Here is a 25,350-nt window from a genome sequence, read left to right on the forward strand (position 1 = left end):
CCATCATGGCCCCTAAGATCAGTCGTGCCCCCTTGGGAGCCATGGCCCCAGGTTGAGAAACGCTAATCAGGTAATTCAAAATACTGTAGCGCCCAGAAATGAAAGGGAGGAGGGTAGGCACGTTCCCCCCTTATTTTTGCCACTGTCCTTAAATGTAAGCATTGTAAAGGTTCCTACTATACTGTACAACTTTTCTTTTATTGAAGCAACAAAACTTTAATATATACCATACACGATAATGTACTTAATAAAATTGTATTGAAGTTGGGAAACATGAAAGTAATCACTGCATGAAGTGGACTGACAGCACCATGGCAAGGCGCTCGCTAAAGCGGAGCAGATCCTGTGGCGAGCGCGGGGTCTCCTCTTGAAGTGGTGGTCGGTAAGTCAACACTTCTACTACGAAGGGGAATAGTAACAAGGTGAACACCGTAAACAACAGGAAGAACAACACCAACCCAGTAATATGCGTGGCAGCAAGTAGTTTCGCCACGTCAATCTCCCCTAGGAAGGCAGCTATCACGGCCAGCACGGAGTCTTCCATCTTGCTCAGGATATTCACCGTGGGCCCAAGTTGGTTCAGTGCCACGCTGAAGGGGACCATGATGACAGCCACGATAGCCAGCAGGCGGATCAAGCGCGCCATGACGGAGGCCAACTCTGAGATGGTCCGCGTACACACCTGGGCTGCCAGAAGCAGAGCCAAGACAACCAGTAATAATGTAAAGGTATCCGCAACGCCTGTGATGCCCTCTGCAATCTCGTTTGGAAACACAGATTTCCCTTCTCGAGGGACTTGCCACACTTGTTTCAGATGGTCTTGCACATTAATTTCAGTCACCACCACAGTCAAGTACATGCCAAGTACAACAAGGTTCAAGAGCAGCGTCTTGCTGGGGTACCGGAGGACGGAGCGAGGCAGTGTGTTGAGAAAGAATCTATTTAGACAGCTCCACGAAATTTCAAGGATCATCGACACTATATGCATTGCCAGCGCTAGCTTCAGCAATGCACTCATCCAGTTGTTAACCATGATGCAGGTCTCGCAAGTGGCCCATATAGTTGTGGTACCCCTCCATACCCTAGATGGGTTGAGTTCGAAGCCTATTTGCATGTACATGATGCAGGCTGTGTAAGGTTCGTGCAAGGCCACCTCCAAAACCACAGCCTCCGTGCTCCAGTCCAGCCAGTTGTGGTTTTCATATTGATTCAGAGTTATGTTAACATCCTGGTTCAAATCTAGATCAACATAGAACCCGGTATACCTGTAAATCTTCTGATTGCCAGAGAAGTGATGGACGCCCCTCATGGGGCGTTTCACCCAACCATTAGTGGCTGGGTGGTAGGGTGTGCACGGGTGGGCCTTGGGATCCAGCGTGGCCATGGAGAGGCAAGAAGTGTGGGGTGGGTGTGAGGGGTGTGTGGCAGGCCAGCACACGCAAGGGTAGTACTTAGACCGGGACGTCCAAAGGCGCGTAGCCCCCATTTGCTGCGTTCCCCTGGGCCCCCGGGACAGATGATCCACCAACTTCCTTATCGTTTGCCATATTTCCACCGATCTGTCTGTCTGGACATCGTACAACAGGGACGAACTCGTGACTTGCTGGACGGCGCGAGCCATGACGCAGGTCCCCTTTATGAGCATAGAGAGCACAGCCACTAAACCCACAAACGTAGCTGCCCACCCTAATAGCCTTGCCCCACGACCTACCTGCGACAAACACCTCTTTTTAACTTTCATGACTACAGAATAAATATAAAAGTAAATGCTAGCAAGAAAACCTTATCACTAAAAAAAAATGACAGAAAGATAAGTTAAAGATCTATCAATAAGTGTGAAAATATTTGGAAAAAATACCTTCTAATACGATGATATATTGTATAATATTAATCTAGATTTTTCCAGCTGCTAACGGGACATGGATGTGCTCTCAAGCTCCGACCTTCCACAACGCTAATAGAGGTTTTATGTGAAGAGCATAAGAAACAAAGGTGTTGATGTTACCTTCAAACCATATTTAGTTAAACACTTATTGATTAATATACCTTTCAAGTTCGGTCCCTTATTACGGAATGAATAATTAGTATTTTTTTATTTTCTTTGTTATCTGTGCTGATAAAAATGAGACATGATCAAAGACTAAGAAAAAGTTGGAGTTTAATTTGCACTTATAGGAGAGGCGTAGACTTCCCGGTGACTTGACTGAAGTTTTAAATGGGTAAAACGGACTATGACATTGGTCAGGGCCGTAATTTTTTTGGGCTAGGGAGGCTATAGCCTCCTTAATGTTTTCTATATCAGCCTGAAAATGCCACGAAAAAAACAAAATCCCCACCTGCGCATGCTCGCCCCCCTCCCCCCACCACATGAACCTATGATGCCCTCTTGCACCCCACAAAATCTGCCAATATTAAGTGCCTGTTGGTGTTTTTCAGCACGGGATGTCATATTGTTTTATTCTCTCAGGAAAATATCAATGAATCCAGTACAGCGCTCTGTTTTGTAATAGGTGAAGTGAAGGACCAATAAATAGCTTTCATGCAATGATTCATCAGTAAATTTACGGGAAATAGCCTCTTGCTATTTTCAAAAAACAAAATTGTCTTACCCGACCAGCTGCGTACACGGATCCGTGTTAATAGCAATCCGCTTTTGGTTTGTAAACAAAGCGGACGGCCAGAACTAGGAGGACGCGGAGAAACACGACACCGGCCACCGCCCACGACATCATAATTACATGACATCCGTCGGCGGCATACCACCCGCAGTGAAAAAAAAAAAAAAAAAAAAATATATATATATATATATATATATATATATATATATATATATATATATATATATATATATAATTTTTTTTTTACAACAAAGGAGACAGCTCAAGGGCACAAAAAAGAAAACAATAATAAAAAAGCCCGCTACTCGCTGCTCCCAAAAAAGAATTAAAAGAGGTGGCCGAAAGAAAGATCAATTTCGGGAGGAGAGGTGTCCTGATACCCTCCTCTTGAAAGAGTTCAAGTCGTAGGCAGGAGGAAATACGGATGAAGGAAGATTGTTCCAGAGTTTGCCAGCGTAAGGGATGAAAGAGTGAAGATGCTGGTTAACTCTTGCATAAGGGATTTGGACAGTGTAGGGATGAGCATGAGTAGAAAGTCGTGTGCAGCGGGGCCGCGGGAGGGGGGGAGGCATGCAGTTAGCAAGTTCAGAAGAGCAGTCAGCGTGGAAATATCGATAGAAGATAGAAAGAGAGGCAACATCGCGGCGGAATTTAAGAGGTAGAAGGCTATCAGTAGGAGGAGGAGAGCTGATGAGACGAAGAGCCTTAGACTCCACTCTGTCCAGAAGAGCTGTGTGAGTGGAGCCCCCCCACACGTGAGATGCATACTCCATACGAGGGCGGACAAGGCCCCTGTATATGGATAGCAACTGCGCGGGGGAGAAGAACTGGCGGAGACGATACAGAACGCCCAACCTCGAGGAAGCTGATTTAGCAAGAGAGGAGATATGAAGTTTCCAGTTGAGATTTTGAGTTAAGGATAGACCGAGGATGTTTAGTTTTGAAGAAGGTGACAGCTGAGTGTTGTCGAAGGATAGGTGTTTGGAACATTGTGTCGAGTTGATAGGTGGAGAAATTGAGTTTTTGAGGCATTAAAGGACACAAGGTTCCTTCTGCCCCAATCGGAAATGATAGCAAGGTCTGAGGTTAAGCGTTCTGCAGCCTCCAGTCTGGAGTCGTGTACTTCCTGTTGTGATGGTCTTATATTGAAAGAACTTGAATAATGCAGAGTGGAGTCATCGGCGTATGAGTGGACATGACAGTTTGTTATGGAAAGAAGATCATTGATGAATAACAGGAAGAGAGTGGGTGATAGGACAGAGCCCTGTGGAACGCCACTGTTGATAGGTTTAAGGGAAGAGCAGTGACCGTCTACCACCGCAGAGATAGAACGGCGGGAAAGGAAACTGGAGATAAAGGAACAGAGAGAGGGATAGAATCCGAAAGAGGGCAGTTTAGAAAGCAAAGACTGGTGCCAGACTCTATCGAAGGCTTTCGATATGTCTAGCGCAACAGAGAAAGTTTAACCGAAACGGCTAAGAGAGGATGACCAAGAGTCAGTTAAGAGAGCAAGAAGATCGCCAGTAGAACGCCCCTTGCGGAATCCATACTGGCGATCAGATAGAAGGTTAGAAGTGGGAAGGTGCTTTTGAATCTTCCGGTTAAGGATTGATTCAAAAGCTTTAGATAGACAGGAAAGTAAAGCTATAGGGCGGTAGTTTGAGGGATTGGAACGGTCACCCTTCTTAGGCACAGGCTGTACAAAGGCATACTTCCAGCAGGAAGGAAAGATAGATGTTGATAGGCAGAGACGAAAGAGTTTGACCAGGCAGGGTGTCAGCACAGAAGCACAGTTTTTAAGGACAATAGGAGGCACTCCATCAGGTCCATAAGCCTTCTGAGAGTTGAGGCCAGAGAGGGCATAGAAAACATCATTTGGAAGAATCTTAATAACCAGCATAAAGGAGTCAGAGGGGGGATGAGTAGGAGGAATATGCCCAGAATCGTCCAGGGTGGAGTTCTTACAGAAAGTTTGAGCGAAGAGTTCAGCCTTAGAGACAGATGAGACGGCAGTGCTGCCGTCAGGGTTAAGGAGAGGAGGGAAAGAGGAAGAAGTGAAATTGGAGGAGATATTTTTGGCTAGATGCCAGAAGTCACGGGAAGAATTAGAAGAAGCAAGGTGTTGACATTTTCTATTAATAAAAGAAGTTTTGGTAAGTCGGAGAATAGATTTGGCACGATTCCGGGCTGAAATGTAAAGGTCAAAGTTAGTGGGAGTTCGAAGGCTCTGGAACCTTTTGTGAGCTGCCTCTCTATCTTTAATAGCACGAGAACAATCGTGATTAAACCAAGGCTTTTTAGCATGAGGAGTAGAGAAAGTACGTGGAATGTATGCCTCCATTCAAGAGACAATCACCTCTGTGATGCGCTGAGCACACACAGAGGGGTCTCTCTCCTGGAAGCAGTAATCATTCCACGGGAAATCGGAAAAGTACATCCTCCCACCGAGCTGAAGCAAAATGCCAGAAGCATCGCCTCTTCGGCGGGTCCAGAGGATGTACAGGAGCGATAGGACAGGATATAGAAATAAAGTTATGATCGGAGGAGCCCAACAGAGAGAAAAGTTTGACAGAGTAAGCAAAAGGATTAGAGGTAAGGAAGAGGTCTAGAATGTTGGGCCTGTCTCCAAGACGATCGGAAATACGAGTAGGGTGCTGAGCCAACTGCTCTAGGTCGTTGGGGAGAGCAAAGTTGTAGGCTTGTTCACCAGGCTGGTCAGTGAAGGAGGATGAAAGCCAAAGCTGGTGGTGAACATTGAAATCTCCCAAGATGGAGATTTCAGCAAAGGGAGAGTGAGTCAAGATGTGTTCCACTTTAGAGTTCAAATAGTCAAAGAATTTTACATAGTTAGTAGAGTTTGGTGAGAGATAAACAGCACATATGTATTTAGTAATGGAATGACAATGAAGTCTTAGCCAGATGGTGGAAAATTCAGAAGAGTCAAGGTCGTGGGCACGAGGGCAAGTGATGTCGTTGCGCACGTAGGCGTAACATCCAGCTTTGGATTGAAATTTAGGATAGAGATAGTAGGAGGGAACAGAGTAGAGGTTGCTGTCAGTAGCCTCAGAAACCTGTATTTCGGTGATGAAGAGAAGGTGGGGTTTAGAGGAGGAGAGATGGTGTTCCACAGAATGAAAATTAGAACGAAGACCGCGAATGTTGCAGAAACTGATAAGGAGGAGGTTCGAGGAGTTATCAGGACACCTCTCAAGTCGGCAGCCAGAAGGGGAGTCCTCCCTGGGGAAATATATATATATATATATATATATATATATATATATATATATATATATATATATATATATATATATATATATATATATATATATATATATATATAGTGTGTGTGTGTGTGTAATTCATCCACCCACGGCCTTATCACGAGTTGGACTCGCAGTCGCCAGCTAGTGCCCTACCGACATGAGCAAGCTCATTACAGTCGATCTCTGGATACTGCCGGGACCTTCACATATCACATACCCCATTCCCTTTGCTCAAGTGGAGACAGTAGCCACTCCCTGTCAGCGGAAAAATCCCGGCCTGAGTGGGGCTCGAACCTCCGCCTCCCAGAGCGCTAATTCTGGTAGCGCAGAGCTTTAACCACCGAGCTACGGAGCAGTGTGTGTGTGTGTGTGTGTGTGTGTGTGTGTGTGTGTGATCACAAGGTATGAATAAATTATATGTATTTTTTGGTCGTGTATGTACTTATGTGTACATTTTTGCGTGTACGTATGTGTACTTATGAAGGTACATGTGTGTCCATGTATGCAGGATCGATACGTCTGTTGTTTGGATCCTGCATGTATGTATTGCATGTGTAAGTGCATGCGTGTACATGTGTGTATTTTGTGAGTGTATATCTGTATACATGTATGTATACATGTTTGTGAGTGTACAGTGTGTGTAGCCTACATGTGTGCGCACATGTATGTTCATATATAACTGCATGTGAAAACATGTGTGCGTAGGTGTGTGTGTACATTGTATGTACATGTGTCTGTCCATGTCTGTGAACATGTTTGTGTGTAGATGTGTGTGTATGTACATTGTGTGTGCACATGTGTAAGTACATGTATCTGTACACGTATGCGTATACGATGTGTGTAAATGCCTGTGTATATGTGTGCGTTGTTTTTTTTATGTGTGTGTACTATATGTGTGTATAGATTGTGTGTGTACCCCTACTTTTTGGGGGGTGCGGAAATATGTACTGTACGAAATTACGGTACGGCAATTTGTCGTAATAGTACGGTACGGAGTTGTTTTTCAAGTACGGTACGGAATTACGGTACGGTATTATTCTAAGGTTCGAATTGCAAAAAATATTACCGTACCATACCGTACTATACATGCCCTGCTCGGGGTCAGGTGAGGCAAGAATAGATTAATACTAACTAATAAACCGAACGCGGTCAAAGCTTTGAAATATATGTGTCCTAGTGAGCTGTAAACGCTATAGAAGGGATTGTGACGCCAAGAGACAACTCTACAGGCAATTGGCGGTTAAGATTTAGCCTGATTGTTTGCTCACTGGGAGAAGAGAAAGTACCTCGGAAGGTACATAGAAAGGAGGAAATAAGGAACGACCCTTTAATTATAGATCAGCGCCCTTGAGCAGTGTGGTCGAAAAGTTGTACGAGAACTATGAAAGACAGATGGATAAACTATCTGGAGGAAATGAGTATTTTGGCAGTATTTCTGTTGTACCCACAGATCGGTCCAATGGGCTCAAGAAAGCTCCTTCCTACGTAGTACAGCTTGGTGATAACGAGTATACCACGTGGATGAAATTTAGATATCAAACAATAAACAATCTCTCTCTCTCTCTCTCTCTCTCTCTCTCTCTCTCTCTCTCTCTCTCTCTCTCTCTCTCTCTCTCTCTCTCTCTCTCTCTCTCACACACACACACACACACACACACACACACACACACACACACACACACACTTCTAAATAGCGACCTGTTAGTGTTTTTAATAAGAACCACTGCTCCCAGTATGGCCCCTTTCCCTCCCCCTTTAATCCTCAACGCTTCCACTAATGGCCCTCCCCCTTTATTCCTCAACGCTTCCACTAATGGCCCTCCCCCTTTATTCCTCAACGCTTCCACTAATGGCCCGCCCCCTTTATTCCTCAACGCTTCCACTAATGGCCCTCCCCCTTTATTCCTCAACGCTTCCACTAATGGCCCGCCCCCTTTATTCCTCAACGCTTCCACTAATGGCCCTCCCCCTTTAATCTTCAACGCTTCCACTAATGACCCTCCCCCTTTATTCCTCAACGCTTCCACTAATGGCCCTCCCCCTTTAATCTTCAACGCTTCCACTAATGGCCCTCCCCCTTTAATCTTCAACGCTTCCACTAATGGCCCTCCCCCTCCCTCCTCTTTGTCCTCCTTTGCTATTCATTTAAGACGTATGCTGCTTATATATTATTTAGACTTGAGGCATTTTGTCGTCCTATTCTTTCTCTGACTCCAGGGTGCATGCAAGTTTAATTCTTTAAGTGCAGTATTTAGTCATTACTGGAATGTACACCCACCAGTGGAGGAGGAGAAGGAGAAGGAGGGAGGGAGGAAGGAGAAACAAAATGTAAAGAGAAGGAGGAAAAGAAGCAAGCAAGCAAGTAAGGAAAGGAAGGAAGGAAGGGGGAAAAGGAAGGAAAGCAAGAAAGAAAGGAAAAACGAATGAAAAAGTAAGAAGTATAAAGTTTAAGATTGCAAGGAAAGGGAGGAGGAAAAAGGGTGGACCGGGGAAGAGAGAGAGAGAGAGAGAGAGAGAGAGAGAGAGAGAGAGAGAGAGATGCATACTATTATAGTGAATCCAGGATGAACTGCCGGATTGGGGGGTGAGAGCTGCGGGTCAGCCCCGCCCCGCACCTTGCCACACACTCTCAACACTTCTCGCTTCCTCTCATATGTCAGCTATTTACTACCTTTAAATGAATTTAATTAAATAATTGGATAATCCAATAAGGTCATATAGCGTTAAGATTGTTTCGTTTTTAAGATAATAACAAAGATTTTGTATAAATACCACAACACTTGACAAAGTTGTATTCCAACGTTGTCATTCTACACATCCAGAGGCCAGCCTTCCCAGCTTTTAGAAGGCTTTGTCCCAGGTCACTTCTCTCAAGGTCATGGAAGGGCAGCAGGTGGGCCCATGGATGGCCCGCTCCGCCTCTGCCTCTCCCCTCCCTCCCTCTCCCGGCCTCCCCACGTCGTTGGCTGCACAGCCGCGAGAAAGAACTCCTTTACAATGTAAACAAGTACTTTTCAGACGAAAAAAACAACAGAGGATTTATCATACCACTTACAAGAGTAACTGCAAGAACAGCGAGAGCCACTAATGTTAGTGAAAGAACTACTGAAAGAGTCTGCGCCAAACTCAGAAAGAGAGAGAGAGAGAGAGAGAGAGAGAGAGAGAGAGAGAGAGAGAGAGAGAGAGAGAGAGAGAGAGAGAGATTTACATAGATTTACATAGAAAATCAGACCACACAGACCCCATGGTCCAGACTTGGTGGTCTGTCCTTAAACCTAAGTGATTTTACATTAATCAGAAGACTCCAAAACGTTGCATTTCTACTCTAGTTGATATTAAGTTGAAGGAAGTGACGGTCGAGCTTATTTTTGAAGGAGTCAGTCGTGTTACACTGGACCACTGATGATGGAAGCTTATTCCATTCTCGCACTACAACGTTGGTGAAGAAAAATTTGGTGCAGTCTGAATTTACTTGTCTACATCTGAGTTTTACGCCATTGTTCCTCGTGCGCAAAGTGTCATCGATCATAAACAATTTTGATCTGTCTACATTCGTGAAACCATTAAGTATTTTAAAACATTCGATCAATTTTCCTCGGAGGCGACGTTTCTCAAGAGAGAACATGTTAAGGGTAGAAAGCCTTTCTTCGTAGGATTTGTTGCGCAAGGAAGGGATAATTTTCGTTGCCCGACGCTGAACACCTTCTAATTTAGCAATATCCTTTGCATGGTGGGGAGACCAAAACTGTACCGCATATTCCAAGTGGGGTCTGACTAAACTGTTGTAGAGCGGGAGTATTACATCTTTATTCTTAAATAAAAAGTTTCTTTTAATGAAGCTCAACATTCTGTTCGCTTTATTTGCTGCATCGATGCATTGCTGTGAGAATTTGAGGTTTGACGCGATTTTGACCCCCAAGTCCTTGACGCATTGAACGCTTTTGAGTTTAACGCCGCGCATTTCGTAATCGAACTTCTTATTCCTCGTTCCAACTTGAAGGACCTGGCACTTGTCTACGTTAAAGGGCATCTCCCATCTATCCGACCAAGCTGAAATTTTATGCAAATCCTCTTGGAGGCTTTGCCTGTCTTCGTCAGTGAGAACCGAGTTTCCAATCTTCGTGTCGTCTGCAAATTTACTAATGCGGTTATTGAGTCCAACATCCACGTCGTTGATGTAAATAATGAAGAGCACTGGGCCAAGAACCGAGCCCTGAGGGACGCCACTAGTGACCGGCGCCCACTCTGAGTTAAATCCGTCAATCACTACTCTTTGTTGTCTGTTGCTCAACCAATTAGCGATCCATTGGTTTACTTGACCGTCAATACCTATTAGCTTTAATTTGTAAAGTAATTTATGATGCGGGACTTTATCAAACGCTTTCTGGAAATCAAGATAGACTACGTCCAGTGATTTGGTTACGTCATAAACAGTGAAGAGGTCGTTATAAAAGGTTAATAGATTTGATAGACAGGATCTTTTGTTTCTGAAGCCATGTTGTGAGTCCCCAATTAATGAGTGGCTTTCAAGGTAACTCACAATTTTGTCTCTCAATTATGCCCTCAAGTAGCTTACCTACAACCGAAGTTAGAGAGAGAGAGAGAGAGAGAGAGAGAGAGAGAGAGAGAGAGAGAGAGAGAGAGAGAGAGAGAGAGAGAGAGATTTACATAGAAAATCAGACCACACAGACCCCATGGTCCAGACTAGGTGGTCTGTCCTTAAACCTAAGTGATTTTACATTAATCAGAAGGCTCCTAAACGTTGCATTTCTACTCTAGTTGATATTAAGTTGAAGGAAGTGACGGTCGAGCTTATTTTTGAAGGAGTCAGTCGAGAGAGAGAGAGAGAGAGAGAGAGAGAGAGAGAGAGAGAGAGAGAGAGAGAGAGAGAGAGAGAGAGACACGCAAACATAAACACAGGTATCCAAATAGCGTTGCTAAATTAATAATAGATTGTAAGAGGAGGAAAGTAAACTGTGAAGGCAAGAGGTGCAGGGGGAAAGAAGGGAGGGAGCGGTCAGCATTACTTCGAGGAAGCAGAACGCACAGTAGTCTGCCAACCACGACAAGGTAAGCACACACACACACACACACACACACTCACACACACACACATAAGGGTTGGATCAAATACTGATTTTTTATAAGTCAAATACAAATACACATACTCTTGTTCGGGATTCCAAAAATACAAATACAAATACTTTTGTTCCTGAATCTAAAAATACAAATACAAATACAAATGCTTTTATTACTGAATCTAAAAATACAAATACAAATACAAGTACTGGTTAAAAAATACAAATACAAATACTCCTATTCCAGATTTCAAAGATACAAGTAAAAATACTCCTGAAATTAAATTATGCAAAAAATATAGATTTTTTTTTTCACGTTTACATTTTCCATAATATCATAATTGCATTTTATTATCATAAATGCCCGGAAGGTTTCCGGACCGAGTTTTGCTCGCTCAGGAGTGTAAAAATTGCCGGCCTTACTAAACAGCCTCTCAGATGGTGCCGCCGTTGCACAGCACCCTAGAATATTCTTGGCAAAGTGCTTCAAAATTTTGAAGCTTTTTGCATGACGCCAGTACCTCAGTGGATTGACATCAAAAGGCAGAACACCTTCTTCTAGGTACGTTTCAAGTTCTGTCTTCACAACTGTAGTGTCATTTGTTGATGCACTTGCCATCATTTGCCCAGTTGGAGGCATGCAGGCAAAAAGACGAGGTCGTTTTGCACTCATGCCAGCCGAAAAGACGAAAGGTTCACTCTCTTGAAATGTTTTCTTCTTCAAGGTCGACTTAGTTGACTCGGAAATAATTAGGTCCACAATCTTGGAAACCTTTTCCTTTTGCATTTCCTTACATGGCATCCATGCCAGCTTAAACCTGGGGTCCATGACAGTTGTGGCAATGACATCAGTCCTCTCAAGAAATGGATGCAACCTTTTTTTGATAGATGATTGTAGTGCATTTGCCAAGTTAAAGCAGTAAATCGGTTTACTGTCTCTCGTCGTCTTCACTCACATCTCATCCCCTACGCTTCCCTTTTCCGTGACGTCACACATTTTTGCGGGCGGATCCTTCTTCTGAGCCACCCATCCCTCAGTAACTCCCTAAATCCTCTCCTACTCCTGCTCCAACATTAATTATCTTATTACCTTAATCACTTCCTAGTTCCTACACTCCTCCTCCATGTGACCTGAGGTTAATTTCCTCCCCACCCTTAATATTTTTTCCTCCTCCGCCTTCAACCTTTATGTTCTTCTTACTCCGCTTTCCCCGTGATCTGACGCCTTAAAGCGGCTTAACATTACTTATTTTTATATTTCCTTAACAGTAATTATCCTCCTCAAATGGTTTTGACTCGAAATATAAATATATACAAAAAAAATAAATCCTGGGTGCCAAAATACAAATACAAGTACAAAATACTTTTTTTCTGGGTGCCAAAATACAGATACAAATACAAATACATTAAAATTGTATTTAAATACAATTCAAATACAAATACAATTGTATTTGATCCACCCCTGGTGTGTCACACACACACACACACACACACACACACACACACACACACACAACCTCCCTCTCTTCCCACATCACCCTCCATTTTTTTAATGGAAGTAGATTATGTAGCTGCAAGTGGCCTCCTTCTGCACCCATCTAATTTTTCCCGCTCCCTCTTTCTCGTCCCCCACTAATTAACAACATTTCCATCTCTTGCCCATCGTTTCATAAGCATTGAAATTTGAGAATATTCTAGCACCCTTGTCTGTTCCCCCCACCCCCGCTCTCTCTCTCTCTCTCTCTCTCTCTCTCTCTCTCTCTCTCTCTCTCTCTCTCTCTCTCTCTCTCTCTCTCTTCTTTTCAGATGGACAGCGTGTTGGTGGTAATGTTGAGTGGGCTCGTGGTGGTTATGGTAACGGTCCAAGGAAGTTCTGCCACCATAACCAGCAAGAGACTCTCGAAGCTGGGTGACACAATTGTGGTGGAGGGTGATGCGTTGGTGTCAAGAGAGGTGCGTATACGTAGCTGTGCGCTCTCTCTCTCTGTGTGTGTGTGTGTGTGTGTGTGTGTGTTGAGTTGCCATATACAAGAAATAATAGATAATTATAAGCTACATACGCTCGTGGGGTCCTGTCTCTCAGTCTCATTTATTTAACTTCATCTGGGTGACTTCTTTGCCTCGGTTGACCCACTGACAAACGGCTCCCTACTTTTGTAGCCAAATTGCCTCTCCGTCAAGATACTATCTGTTTTTGAAAATGTGCCCATCTATGTATCTTTCAATATTCTCTTGTACAATTTAGCGACTTCACTAGTCGTCGACACTGAGGGTTCTGTTTGGTTCGTTTTCTATGCAGTTCCGTGCAATTTCCTCACTCAGGTAAAGACAAACTTGGAATGCAGTGCCATCTGCAATGCTGTTGACTGCCTCGGGTACACGCTCACAGCCGCCGGCCAGTGCACCGCCTACTCAAACATCACTTCCATCACTCAAAACCAAAACCTTGGTGCCCTGCTCTACTCCAGTAAGCATTTATCATTATCCAGTCCTCCTTACCCTTTCTATTCTATTTCTCCTTTCTCAATACCTGATTCCATCCTCTTCATCCTATCAGTTATTCTTCAAGCTTTCTTCACTACACTATACGTATAGATGCTTTGTAACCTCATTCCCCTTTTTCTTTACTCTGTGTATTTTTCCTTTATGCCTGATTCCATCCCTTTCATTCTATCAAATATACTCTACCTCTGCCATTCCATCACATGCATTGACCTCCCGAATGGCAGGCCGACTTCCCCTTCTGTCCACTACATACTGAATCTTTTCTGTAGTTTACCCCACTTGCACCTTATCCTACTCATCATTTGTAATAAGCTGTAAAAAAATCACCTAACTCTACCAACTATGTAAAATTCTTTGGATACTTGAACTCTAAAGTGGAGCACATCTAGACTCACTTTCCCTTCGCTGAAATCTCCATCCTTGGAGATTTCAGTGTTCACTACCTGCTTTGGCTTTCATCCTCTTTCACTGACCAGCCTGGTGAACAAGCCTACAACTTTGCTATCCTCAATGATCTAGAGCAGTTGGTTTAGCACCCAACACGTATTCCCAACCGTCTTGCAGACACGCCCAACATCTAGATCTCTTCCTAACGTCTAATCCTTCAGCTTACTCTATCAAACTGTTCTCCTCGTTTGGCTCCTCCGATCACAATCTTATTTCTGCATTCTGTCCTCTCGCTCCCACTTACCCACGACCCACTGGAGAGGCAATGTTTCTGGCAATTTGCTTCTGCTAGGTGGGACGAACTGAGGCTGTACTTTTCCGATTTCCCGTGGAATGATTACTGCTTCCAGAAGAGAGACCCTTCTGTGTGTGCCCAGCGCATCACTGGGGTGATTGTCTCTGGAATGGAGGCACACACTCCACGTATTTTCCTTGGTTCAATCAAAAGTCTTTGAGTTCAATCACGCTTGTTCTCGTGCCATTAAAGATCGAGAGGCAGCTAACAAAAGGTACCAGAGCCTTCGCACTCTAGCTAATCATGATCTTTACATTTCCGCCCGGAATCGTGCGAAATTTACTTCTGGCACTTAACCAAAAATGTCTCCTCCAATTTCACTTCATCTTCTGGACGATTCTGGGCATATTCATTCTACTCATCCCCCTCTGACTCCTTTATGCCTGTTATTAAGATTCTTAAGAATGATGTTTTCTATGCCCTCTCTGGCCTCAACCCTCAGAAGGCTTATGGGCTTGATGGAGTGCCTCTTATTGTCCTTAAAAACTGTGCTTCCGTGCTGCCACCGTGCCTAGTCAAACTCTTTCGCCTCTGCCCATCAACATCTACCTTTCCTTCCTTCTGGAAGTACGCCTACATACAGCCTGTACCTAAGAAGAGAGACCATTCTAATCCCTCAAACTACCGTCCTATAGCTTTACTTTACTGTCTATCTAAAGCTTTTGAATCTATCCTTTAACCGGAAGATTCATAAGCATCTATCCACTTTTGACCTTCTATCTGATCACCAGTATGGGTTCCGCAAGGGAAGTACTACTGGTGATCTTGCTTTCCTAACTGACTCTTGGTCATCCTCTCTTAGCTGTTTCGGTGAAACTGTTGCGCTAGACATTTCGAAAGCATTCGACAAGGTCTAGCACAAGTCTTTGCTTTCTAAACTTCCCTCTTACGGTTTCTATCCCTCTCTCTGTACTTTCATCTCCAGTTTCCTTTCCGGCCGTTCTATCTCTACGGTGGTAGACGGTCACTGTTCTACCCCTATACCTATCAACAGTGGTGTCCCACATGGCTCTGTCTTATCTTCCACTTTTTCTGTCGTTCATTGATGATCTTTTTTCAATAAAAAAAGCTCTCCTATCCACTCCTACGCTGATGACTCGATCTACTCTGCATTGCTCAGCATCATTTAACAGAAGACCCACCCCTCAGGAATTACGTGATTCCAGGCTAGTAGCTGTAGAACGCGTGACCTCAGATCTTGCTCTTGTTTCCGATTGGGGTAAAAGGAACCTTGTGTCCTTTAATGCCTCAAAAACTCAATTTCTCCACCTATCAACTCGACACAATCTACCAAACATCTATCCCCTGTCAGAACTAGTTTGGTTGGAGCTTTGGTGTGGTTTTGCGAAGAGTAAGAAAGACAAATATAAAAGGAAAAAGTCATCAGGCAAAAGAATTAATTCATGAAAAGAGGAACATAGTAATAACTGGCTACAGAGTTAAGGTTTAAGGTTGCGACTCCGACTCCCACTCCGACTCCACCCCCCTCCCCCGCTCCCTCTTCTGCAGTACTGTGGTAGGCAAATCAAACCCACCACACTACACCACATACCACACCCGGTCACGCCACATCACACATAACACCTAGTCACACCACACATCACAACCAGCTGAACGAAACCACACCACACACCCCATCCAACCACACCACTCTCCACATCACACATCCATACCCAACCCATACCATATACATATTGAAACAAGCCACACCATGTCAAACGTCACACCCATCAATGCCATCCACCACATCACACCACACCACACAACATATATAACACATCATGCTTAATCACACCATTCCGCACATCATATCCAGCAACACACATCCAGCCACACTACACCACACATCACACCGAGCAATAGCACACCACTCCACACCAAACATCGCACCCAGTCACACCATACCTCATACCAAACCCAACCACACCACACTACACATCACACCCAGTCAAACCACACCACAGGCCACACCCAGCCACACCACACCATACATTACACCCCGTTACACTACAAACATCACACCCAGTCACTCCATACCCAACCACATCACACCTCACACCACACTCACCCACATCACACATCACCCCATACGTACCCAGTAACATCACACCACACATCACACCCAGTCACACCATATCCAGTCACTTTACATCACACATCACACCCAGCCACATCATCTCACACAGTACACTCAGCCACGTCACTCCACACATCACATCATATCTCACACCACATCAGACATTGCATCCAGCCACATTACACTACACAACACACCATACCTCACACCACGCCCAACCACACCACATCACACATTAAACCCAGCCACACCACGCCCAGTCACACCACACACAACTCCTCACTCCAAACTCGGCAACACACCATACATCGCACCCAGTCACACTACACTTCACACCATACCCAACCACATCACACCTCACACCACACCACTCCACACATCACACCCAGTCACACTACACTTCACATCATACCCAGCCACACCACACCACACATTTCACCCACTCACAACATACACCACAGCCAACCACACCACACCTCACGTCACACCCAGCCGCACCATCTCACACATCACACCCATGGCGCCCACACCTTATGACAAATCACACCTAGTCTCAACACGGGGGTCTTCGTGGTGCAGTGGTTAGCACACTCGGCTCACAACCGAGAGAGCCCGGGTTCGATTCCCGGGCGGAGTGGAAAAATTTGGGCGGCTTTTCCGATACCCTACGCCCCTGTCCACCCAGCAGTGAAAACCAGGTATTAATCGGGGGTTGTGTCCCGTTTCCTGGGATCTGTTCCCTTCTATAATTCCTTCCCCTTCTGTCTCTCTCCGGCATATGACCACAGATGTTGCGCCGACTAAACGAAACTTTCCAACTTTCTAGTCACAACACACCACCTATCACACCCAGCCACACCACAAATCACACCGCACCCAGCCACACCACACCACATATCACGCCGTTACACTGCACCACACCATTGTACCCAGCAACACCACATCGCACATATCAGACCCAGCTACACTACGCTTTACAACACACCGCACATCAGACCAAACTACACCGCACCTACACCACCCAGCCATACCACGCCTCACACCACCCAGCCACAGGGGACGTAGTCATATCTACTCGTCCACAAAATCTGAAGTGTGTAACATTTCCTACACGTAGTCCGTCATATTTCCGACACAAAAACATGTAGGTACCCAGCACATTAATTTTCCTACACAAACACTGAATACCTACCCAGCGCGTCTCCTACAAAAAATGGTACCTCAGGCGTTACTGATTTTTTTTTTTTTGGGGGGGGGGATTTCGTTGGGGATATACCCCAATGGAGGAAGGCGGAGCATGCCGCGCAACCCCCCAGACGGCCGGTAGAGAGATACCCAATTCTTTCAAGGAGGAGACCCAACAACGGGGCTGAGGGTGTCGGAAAGAGCCCACCTTTACCTATACCTATACCTAACGAGAGTGAGAGAGAGAGGTGTCGTGGTGAGTCACGTCAAATTTGGCTGTAGCTGGTATACCTGAGGATTAAGTGAGGGGCTCCATGGGTGCGCCTGTAGCCTATACCTGGATGGTCCCTTGAGTATCGTCAAACCCTTAACCCCTAATCGCCAGGAAGGTCAGCTCGTCTTTCTTCCTTCCCCTCGACCTTGGCCATGCCTCCGTAGCTCCGGACACCCTTTCCACCCCCATGGTAACTGATAGGTCTCGAACCCATACGCTCCAGGCAACCCGCCGAAGCGCAAGGCCGAGACTCTACCACGGGACCACGGGAACCCCCCGTTGTATACTGTTATAATCTGCTATCGCGATCCCATGTTATATACAAAAGTGAATTACCAACGAATCCGAAGTTTCTGCAGAGGAAAGACAGTTGCATTTTGAAAGACAGCGGACAAGACGCTGGAGAATATTAATATGGGATTTTTTTTCTCTCATCAACACAATAGGTCCGTGAACCCTACACTATGGACTGGAAACTTGCCCCAGCCCTGTCATTAAGCCGCGAATGTTGGAAAATCAAACGCTTTGGTGCGAATCGCTATAACTCCCTTATTTCTGGGGCTACAGAATTTTTTTTGGTATACATCAATGGCAAAATGAAAGGGCTATATTTTTAATAAGCGACCGAATCGAAAGGGTAGAAAATCGAATATATTCGCAAAAAACGACTCTGAAAAAAAAACTTGAGTTCCCAACCTTGAAACCCACTCATTTTTTTGAGAATTTGAAAAAAACGTATTTAGCAAATAATTTGGGCCTACCAATGTGCTTTCCAGTATGATGCATAACATTTCCCTACTCCCAGTAGTTTCGTCGCTAGAGCTCGAAACGTAAACCCTTTAGAGAGCGATTTTGACGAACTCCAGACACTTTGACGTTTTTGTCTAGTGTGGAATTGCTATTGCCTCTAGAATGCTGTAATTTGGCATGTAGCCTCTCTTGGCAATGTAGTTTGACCATCTCGAAGGATTTTTTGCTAGGTCGATTCCAAGTTTGTCGTCGAGCCGTCACAAAATAGCCTGTTTTTCGGCCCTTTTGCCGCGATTTGGACATGTCCTAGTTTTTTGCTTTTAACTTTTTTATTTATTTAGGGCTTTCCAATTTTTTTTCTGATTATTAATCTGTATTAATAGAGCTTTCATTTGCCACCAAGCACGCCTTTCTAGCTTCAGTAGTTTTTGCTCGAGCTTTCCCAGAATTCGCGACGAAAATTCGCCGAATCTGACTCATTTCACGCACCGCAACGAAAAACCTTCCTTCCTTCCTTCCCGATATATTAATTTTGCGGCGTCAGGAAGGTTTTTCGTTGCAGTGGTCAAACTAGATTGCCAAGAGGGGCTACATGCCGAATTACAGCCTTCTAGAGGCAATATCAATGCCACACTAGACAAAAACGGCAAAGTGTCTGGAGTTCCTCAAAATCGCTCTCAAAAGGGTTTACGTTTCGAGCTCTAACGACGAAACTACTGGGAGTAGGGAAATGTTATGCATCACATTGGAAAACACATTGGTAGGGCTAAATTATTTGTTAAATAAGTTAAAAAAAAAAAAGATTTTGTACCCTTTCGAGTCGGTTTTTGAGCCGGGTCGCTTATTAAAAATATAGCCCTTTCATTTTGCCGTCGATTGATACCAAAAACATTTCTGTAGCCTCAGAAATAAGGGAGTTATGGCGATTCGCACCAAAGTGGTTGATTTTCCAAAATTCGGGGCTTAATGACAAGGGCGCCGCAAAATCAAAGGAGTCCGCCGTCCATTATTTGAGATGTCACTGAATAGATATATCAAATGAAATTGTAAAACAAGTTAAGACTGGATTTCGTGAGCCCATTCATTTCAAATGAACTTTTGAAAAGAATACCTCAAGCCTGTCATGCATGATAGTACGACAAGATGGACATTATATAAAGTTATAACGTGCTGCTGCCACAAGTGTAGCTTTGCAATCTGCACAGGAGGCAGCGTGTCGGCAGAGCAGAAGAACCACTGTCCTGGCCAGGATGACCGCAATGGAGCTCAAGGCCCAAAAATGCCATCTCTCCTTTGTTAGGGAAAAGTCGGTGTCGTCCTTCCTTGCCCTACGAACTGAGAAAAGAACAATGCTGGGTCGAGCCTTAACTTGGCTCGACTCGCGTCTGTAATGTGTGTCATTTCGATGATGATATGGGAGATGCAATCGAGAGGGGAAGGAGGGTAAAGAAACGAAGATGTAAACCGAACCCATGAAACAAACCCACCAATTATATGCTACTTTCCTTTTAGTTACTCTTGGAATGCCGTGCGCCTTTGACGAGGAGTGCTCATCACATATCAAAAACAGCGTTTGCGTCAACAATACCTGCCAATGTTCCTATGGATCCAGCCCGGTCTTCTGGAATACTAGCTGCGAGTATGGTAAGTATACTATTTAGATTGATTGCGGTGGATTGGAAGGGTGAATAACACTGGACATTCATGGCCATGGCTATCCAACATTTTTGTGTGCATTGTGGGAAGGATACAATTTTTTTTGCGCACATTACTGATGACTGACATACAGTAGGTTACGAATCATGTCTTAACATATGACAAATGCGTAACTGAATAAGTGAACCTTTCATTCTTTATGCTTCAGCTGTTAAATGCAATAAACTTCAAAGTTAGGAAGACACTCAACACTTTCACTGTATCTACAAGATTCTTGCAATGCAAGTTCTGTTTCATTAGAAAACTGAAACGTAACTTGTAAATCCATCTCTCTAGCTGCGGCCAGGAAGGACGAGGCATGCGTCACGACATCACAGTGTACCCTGACCAGCTACACCGTGTGTCTCAATACCACAAGAGTCTGTGGTTGCCAGCCCGAGGCTATCGAGAAGGGAGACTTGTGCACATCATGTGTGTGGGGGGGGCTTTAGCGTGCGAAGGCCTTGGTTCAATCCAGTCATTTCCACTTTAGCGTGTGGTCTGCCACCATATTTACAATTATTCTTAGTGAAGTCTACCTCATCAACAGGAACCTTACACTGCAGGGCGATGAGAAAACAAGTTGAAGAGTGCTGAATAATGATTTATTATTAATCAGAAGATTGTTTTCTCTAAAACTGCAACTGCAAAATAACACGTCTGTAGAAATATTTTAACAGCCTTGCAGTGATATAGCAGAATGAGTTAATTATACTGATGTTATCGGCTTCAGTCACAGTTCAGTGTAAGGAGGAGACCGGCCAGGAGCACTCGGGGTGACACAGCACAACCCGAGTCTCCGGAGACAAGTCAAGTCATTACATAGCATAATATAGACTACGGTGACTGTGGTCAGCTCATTACTCAGGTCAGGAGCACTCAGGTAGCAATGCATCAGATGAGGTCTCAGGAGACAGGTCAGATCACTAGGGTAGACTACAAACACTGCGGTGGACCGCACTCTAAAGTAGCAGTGTGTGTATTTACCCCAGGCCTGGTATTTACCTATTTGTAAATAGTGTGTGTGTGTGTGTGTGTGTGTGTGTGATATATATATATATATATATATATATATATATATTTATATATATATATATATATATATATACTTATATCTATATATATATCTAATTATATCTATATATATATCTTATTATATATATATATATATATCTAATTATATATATATATATATATATATATATATATATATATATATATATATATATATATATATATATATATATATATATATATATATATATATATATATATATATATATATATATATATATATATATATATATATATATATATATATATATATATATATATATATATATATATATATATATATATATATATATATATATATATATATATATATATATATATATATATATATATATATATATATATATATATATATATATATATATATATATATATATAGTGCACATCGGAGAACCCTGCAGCTCCACTGCCCAGTGCCTGCTTGGCCTCAACAACAGCACCTGCGATGGCACATGCAAATGCATTACAAATTTTGTGCCTTCATCTGACAACTCAATGTGCAAGTATGGTGAGTTACTTAACAAGGTGAGTGGTGGGGGTGGACTACTCCCATCACAAATTCCTTCACAAAACTATGTTGGGTAACTTAAAAAGATGACCTAGCTATCATTCAGATTTGAAACTCAATTTTTATTTGAATCTGTTGATATCTACGAACTTTGTCATCTAATGATTTTTCCCTTTACTATATATGATCATGAGGAAACTACCGTGTTCACAGTTTAGTCTAATGTCTTGCATTTTTTGAGCCTTGTATTTTTGTTGTGACTATATATCTAAAAATTTATCTATTTTTCCATCCCAGACTATGCGGCTGGAGGTTTTACAACATATAGGGGGCGATGGGCACTCTTCATAAGTACGGGTCCTATACCCAGTAGCTGGGATGTTAGTTGGCTTTTCTGTTTCGTGATCCAGGCCAAGATGTTTACACCAAAAGATATAATCGAGTGGAACTATTTGAAGCAGATGGCCAGCTCACTGATTTTGACAGGAAATTTCTACATGCCAATCAACAACAAAGGAGGAAACCTCGTCTGGAACAACGGCTCCTGTGAGGATTATCTGAATTTAATGTTTTATTCAAACCATAATTTACAGGAGCATGTAGGGGAGAGCGATGATGATTCGGCTAAAATTTTTTTTTTTATAAAAAAAGTTAGTAGTGTAATTTTGTTAATCTCAAAATGTTCCTTCATCCTTTGGCTCTGTAGATTGTTAATATGACACCTATAGCCACTTCCAGTTTTCAGTTATAGATGATGAAACACAAGTTTCTAAATCGTCTGAACCATCCCCACGCGTGGTGAAGGTTCGGCCAGGAAGGTGGGATGGTACGGACACTGTATTACTCGGCATAATATTCATATAACTTATATATGATTGGCTAATAAACAAGAATATATCTATTACAAGACATATGTATAAGCACAAAAGAATCCTCTCATTATTTATAGGAATGAATAAATTAAAATGAGACCTATAAAAAATATCTCAAGAATTTTGGAATTATGGCTTCCTTTTCTTTTCACCAGCATAATATCTTAATGCAAACCAACCAGTTTAACCTTTTTATAACTGTTACAACACCTTCAGTGTTTGAATTGACATAAAATTCATAAAAATCCACTTCCAGCACGAGAGCTGGGTGATTGTGTTATACGGCAACACCTTCACCGTGCATCACTGTGTCACCGTAATAATGTACATTTCGCTATTTACCATGTTCTTGAAGTGAAAGTTTATGATACACCCTGAAAATAATACATATGGATGGAAAAAAAAAAAAAAAAAAAAAAAAAAAAAAAAAACTTGCATCGAAAAGAACAGCTCTAAGGGTATGGTTGCCCCATGTGGGCCAAGGCAGCAAAGTTTTGCACTTTCACATAAAATCTCGCAGCACTCAGTTCCATACGTTTTACAATAGATGTGATGTCTGGACCATCCCACTGTCCGAATCATCACCGCTCTCCCCTATACATGCACACCTTGGGTGTCTCCAGTTCATAAGTAAAGTTAGGAGTGTATGATAAGCCTTACATTAATTACCTCCATATTTACCTGTCCCTCTTTATCTTGGTCTAAGCCTCTGGTTGATGATAATCTATCTATCACTACAAGGAAAAGTGTGAAGTTTGGTTTACCACAGTTTAAATTGTCCAGGTTACCCAGGAAACCTATTTATTGTCGGATTGACAATGAAACATGCACAGCTGAGTAGTAGATTCAGACTGCTCCAGTCCAATTTGCAATTCAGAATTCATAACCAAGCATGTTAACTCAGCTAAGAGTTTTGTCATTCTGCAGATAGCATAGTCTCTTGACTAAAAAGGTGATTAGAGAACCCCTCCATGCTAGGTAGCTAAGGCCCTTTGACTCTGCTAGGGTTAAAAGAGAGCACTACCTCTTCCAACAAGAAGCTGCCATAAGCCAGACCCAACTTGCAGCATTTCAGTCGTTTGGTGAGCACTGTACCCACAAAGCCATCCGGGCCCTGGCAAATCTACTGAATGGCCAATGCCTTCATGGGGTGCCAGAAGTCAAATCTTGATATGATTTTCATCCAGAAGCTCCTTTTTTAATGCAACTCACTTTCTGAGGGCATCTCCAGGTCCTGAGGGTTTTCACAAAGCTACTTCCTTTTTTCATAGAGGGGTTTCAACTTACTAACAGCACCTCTTACTTTTTAATGCATTTCTCCAAGAAAAGTTACACAGCTCTAAGGCAGATGCTGGAGACTTCTAACTTTAATCTTTTTCATTATTTACCAATGATGGAGAAAAATGTTACGGAGTTTAGTTTCACAAAACAATTCTTTACCTCTCTTCTCAGTCCATCCTTATGAGCAATTATTGCCCTCTCTACTTTGATGAATCCCTCCTCTATATTAAGAACTCATTATCTATATCCTTAACTAAAAAACTTAGGTAATCAGAAATTATATATCTCAACTATACTAAGGTTACTTTCTTGTGATTGAGCATTATTCTGTCATTGTTTATCAGTCAATTTTCTCTTCTTACATGGCCTGTGATGTCTCTGTGTAATTCCTGGTGGGTAGAGTCTCCTCTTCTACACTTCCCTGTCCATCTTTAAACAAACACATGCAGAATAATCTAATGTGTCCTAGTTTACCTAACTCAAAACACAATTGCCATAGCTACTTTTTAAATCCTAAATGCAATCTATGAGCCAGATGACATAACTTCACACACACCATGGGAGCTGCTGTATGCAGATGACTTGGTAGTAAATGCAGAGACAGCAGAAGTGAAAGAAAAGTTTAATAAATGGAAGGAAGGAATGGAGGAGAGAAGTTTGAAAATTAATATGGAAAAAACAAAGTGCATGGTGAATGGAAAAGAAGAGAAAAGATTAAATTAGGAAAATATCCATGTGGATGCTGTGGGAAGGGAGTAGGTGTAAATTCAGTCTTGTGCACATGTTGCAGGCAGTGGTACCACCTTAGATTCTGAGCCCTCAGAAATATAAGATCAGAAATATACAAGGAGTGTAAAATTTTACATGCTCAGCTTGTGTAAGGGACAGCAAGGACAAGAAACTGAGAGGGATGAACTAGAGCTGAATGGATGAAAGCTGGATGAGGTAGAACATTTCTGTTATTTGGGAGATGTTCCGGGACTGTGAGGTGGAAGTGGAGAGGACAGTGAGAGCGAGAGTGGCAGCATCCCTCTAAAGAGCAGAGCGGGGGTGTACCAAGCATGTATTAGATCAGTGATGTATGGAGCAGAAACATGGGCTCTAACCAGAAAATTGATGGAGGTATTGAGAGCAAGTGACCGCAGAATGCTGAGGTTTATGTGGGTATCAGGTGGCAAGACAGGGTGTCCAGTGCAGATGTAGCTAACAGATGTGGAGTAGAGGACCTGGAAACAGTGCTCAGAAGGGAAAGACTCCAATGGTTAGGACATGTGAAGGGAGCAGGGGTGGATACAGTGCTGGGAGTTTTGTAGAGATTGGAGGTAGAAGGAAGGAGACCAGTTGGTAGACCGAAGAAAACGTGGAGGTGTATACAAGAAGACTTGGCATTGATGGGATTGGATGACCACCAGGCAGAAGACAGAGTAG

General features: G+C 43.2%; 1 protein-coding gene across 1 annotated transcript in view; it reads left to right on the forward strand.

Annotated features, from left to right (window-relative positions):
* LOC126998983 (prion-like-(Q/N-rich) domain-bearing protein 25) overlaps positions 1 to 25,350 on the forward strand; it is a 52,587-nt gene that overhangs the window by 25,542 nt on the left and 1,695 nt on the right. The window contains exons 2-7 of the mRNA XM_050861288.1: positions 12,766 to 12,912; positions 13,282 to 13,426; positions 20,005 to 20,136; positions 20,485 to 20,619; positions 21,641 to 21,769; positions 22,067 to 22,315. Of these exons, the coding sequence (XP_050717245.1) occupies positions 12,766 to 12,912; positions 13,282 to 13,426; positions 20,005 to 20,136; positions 20,485 to 20,619; positions 21,641 to 21,769; positions 22,067 to 22,315 (937 nt within the window). The remainder of the gene's footprint in view (positions 1 to 12,765; positions 12,913 to 13,281; positions 13,427 to 20,004; positions 20,137 to 20,484; positions 20,620 to 21,640; positions 21,770 to 22,066; positions 22,316 to 25,350) is intronic.

Source organism: Eriocheir sinensis, chromosome 15 (genome assembly GCF_024679095.1).
Source record: "Eriocheir sinensis breed Jianghai 21 chromosome 15, ASM2467909v1, whole genome shotgun sequence".
Taxonomy (NCBI): Eukaryota; Metazoa; Arthropoda; class Malacostraca; order Decapoda; family Varunidae; genus Eriocheir; species Eriocheir sinensis.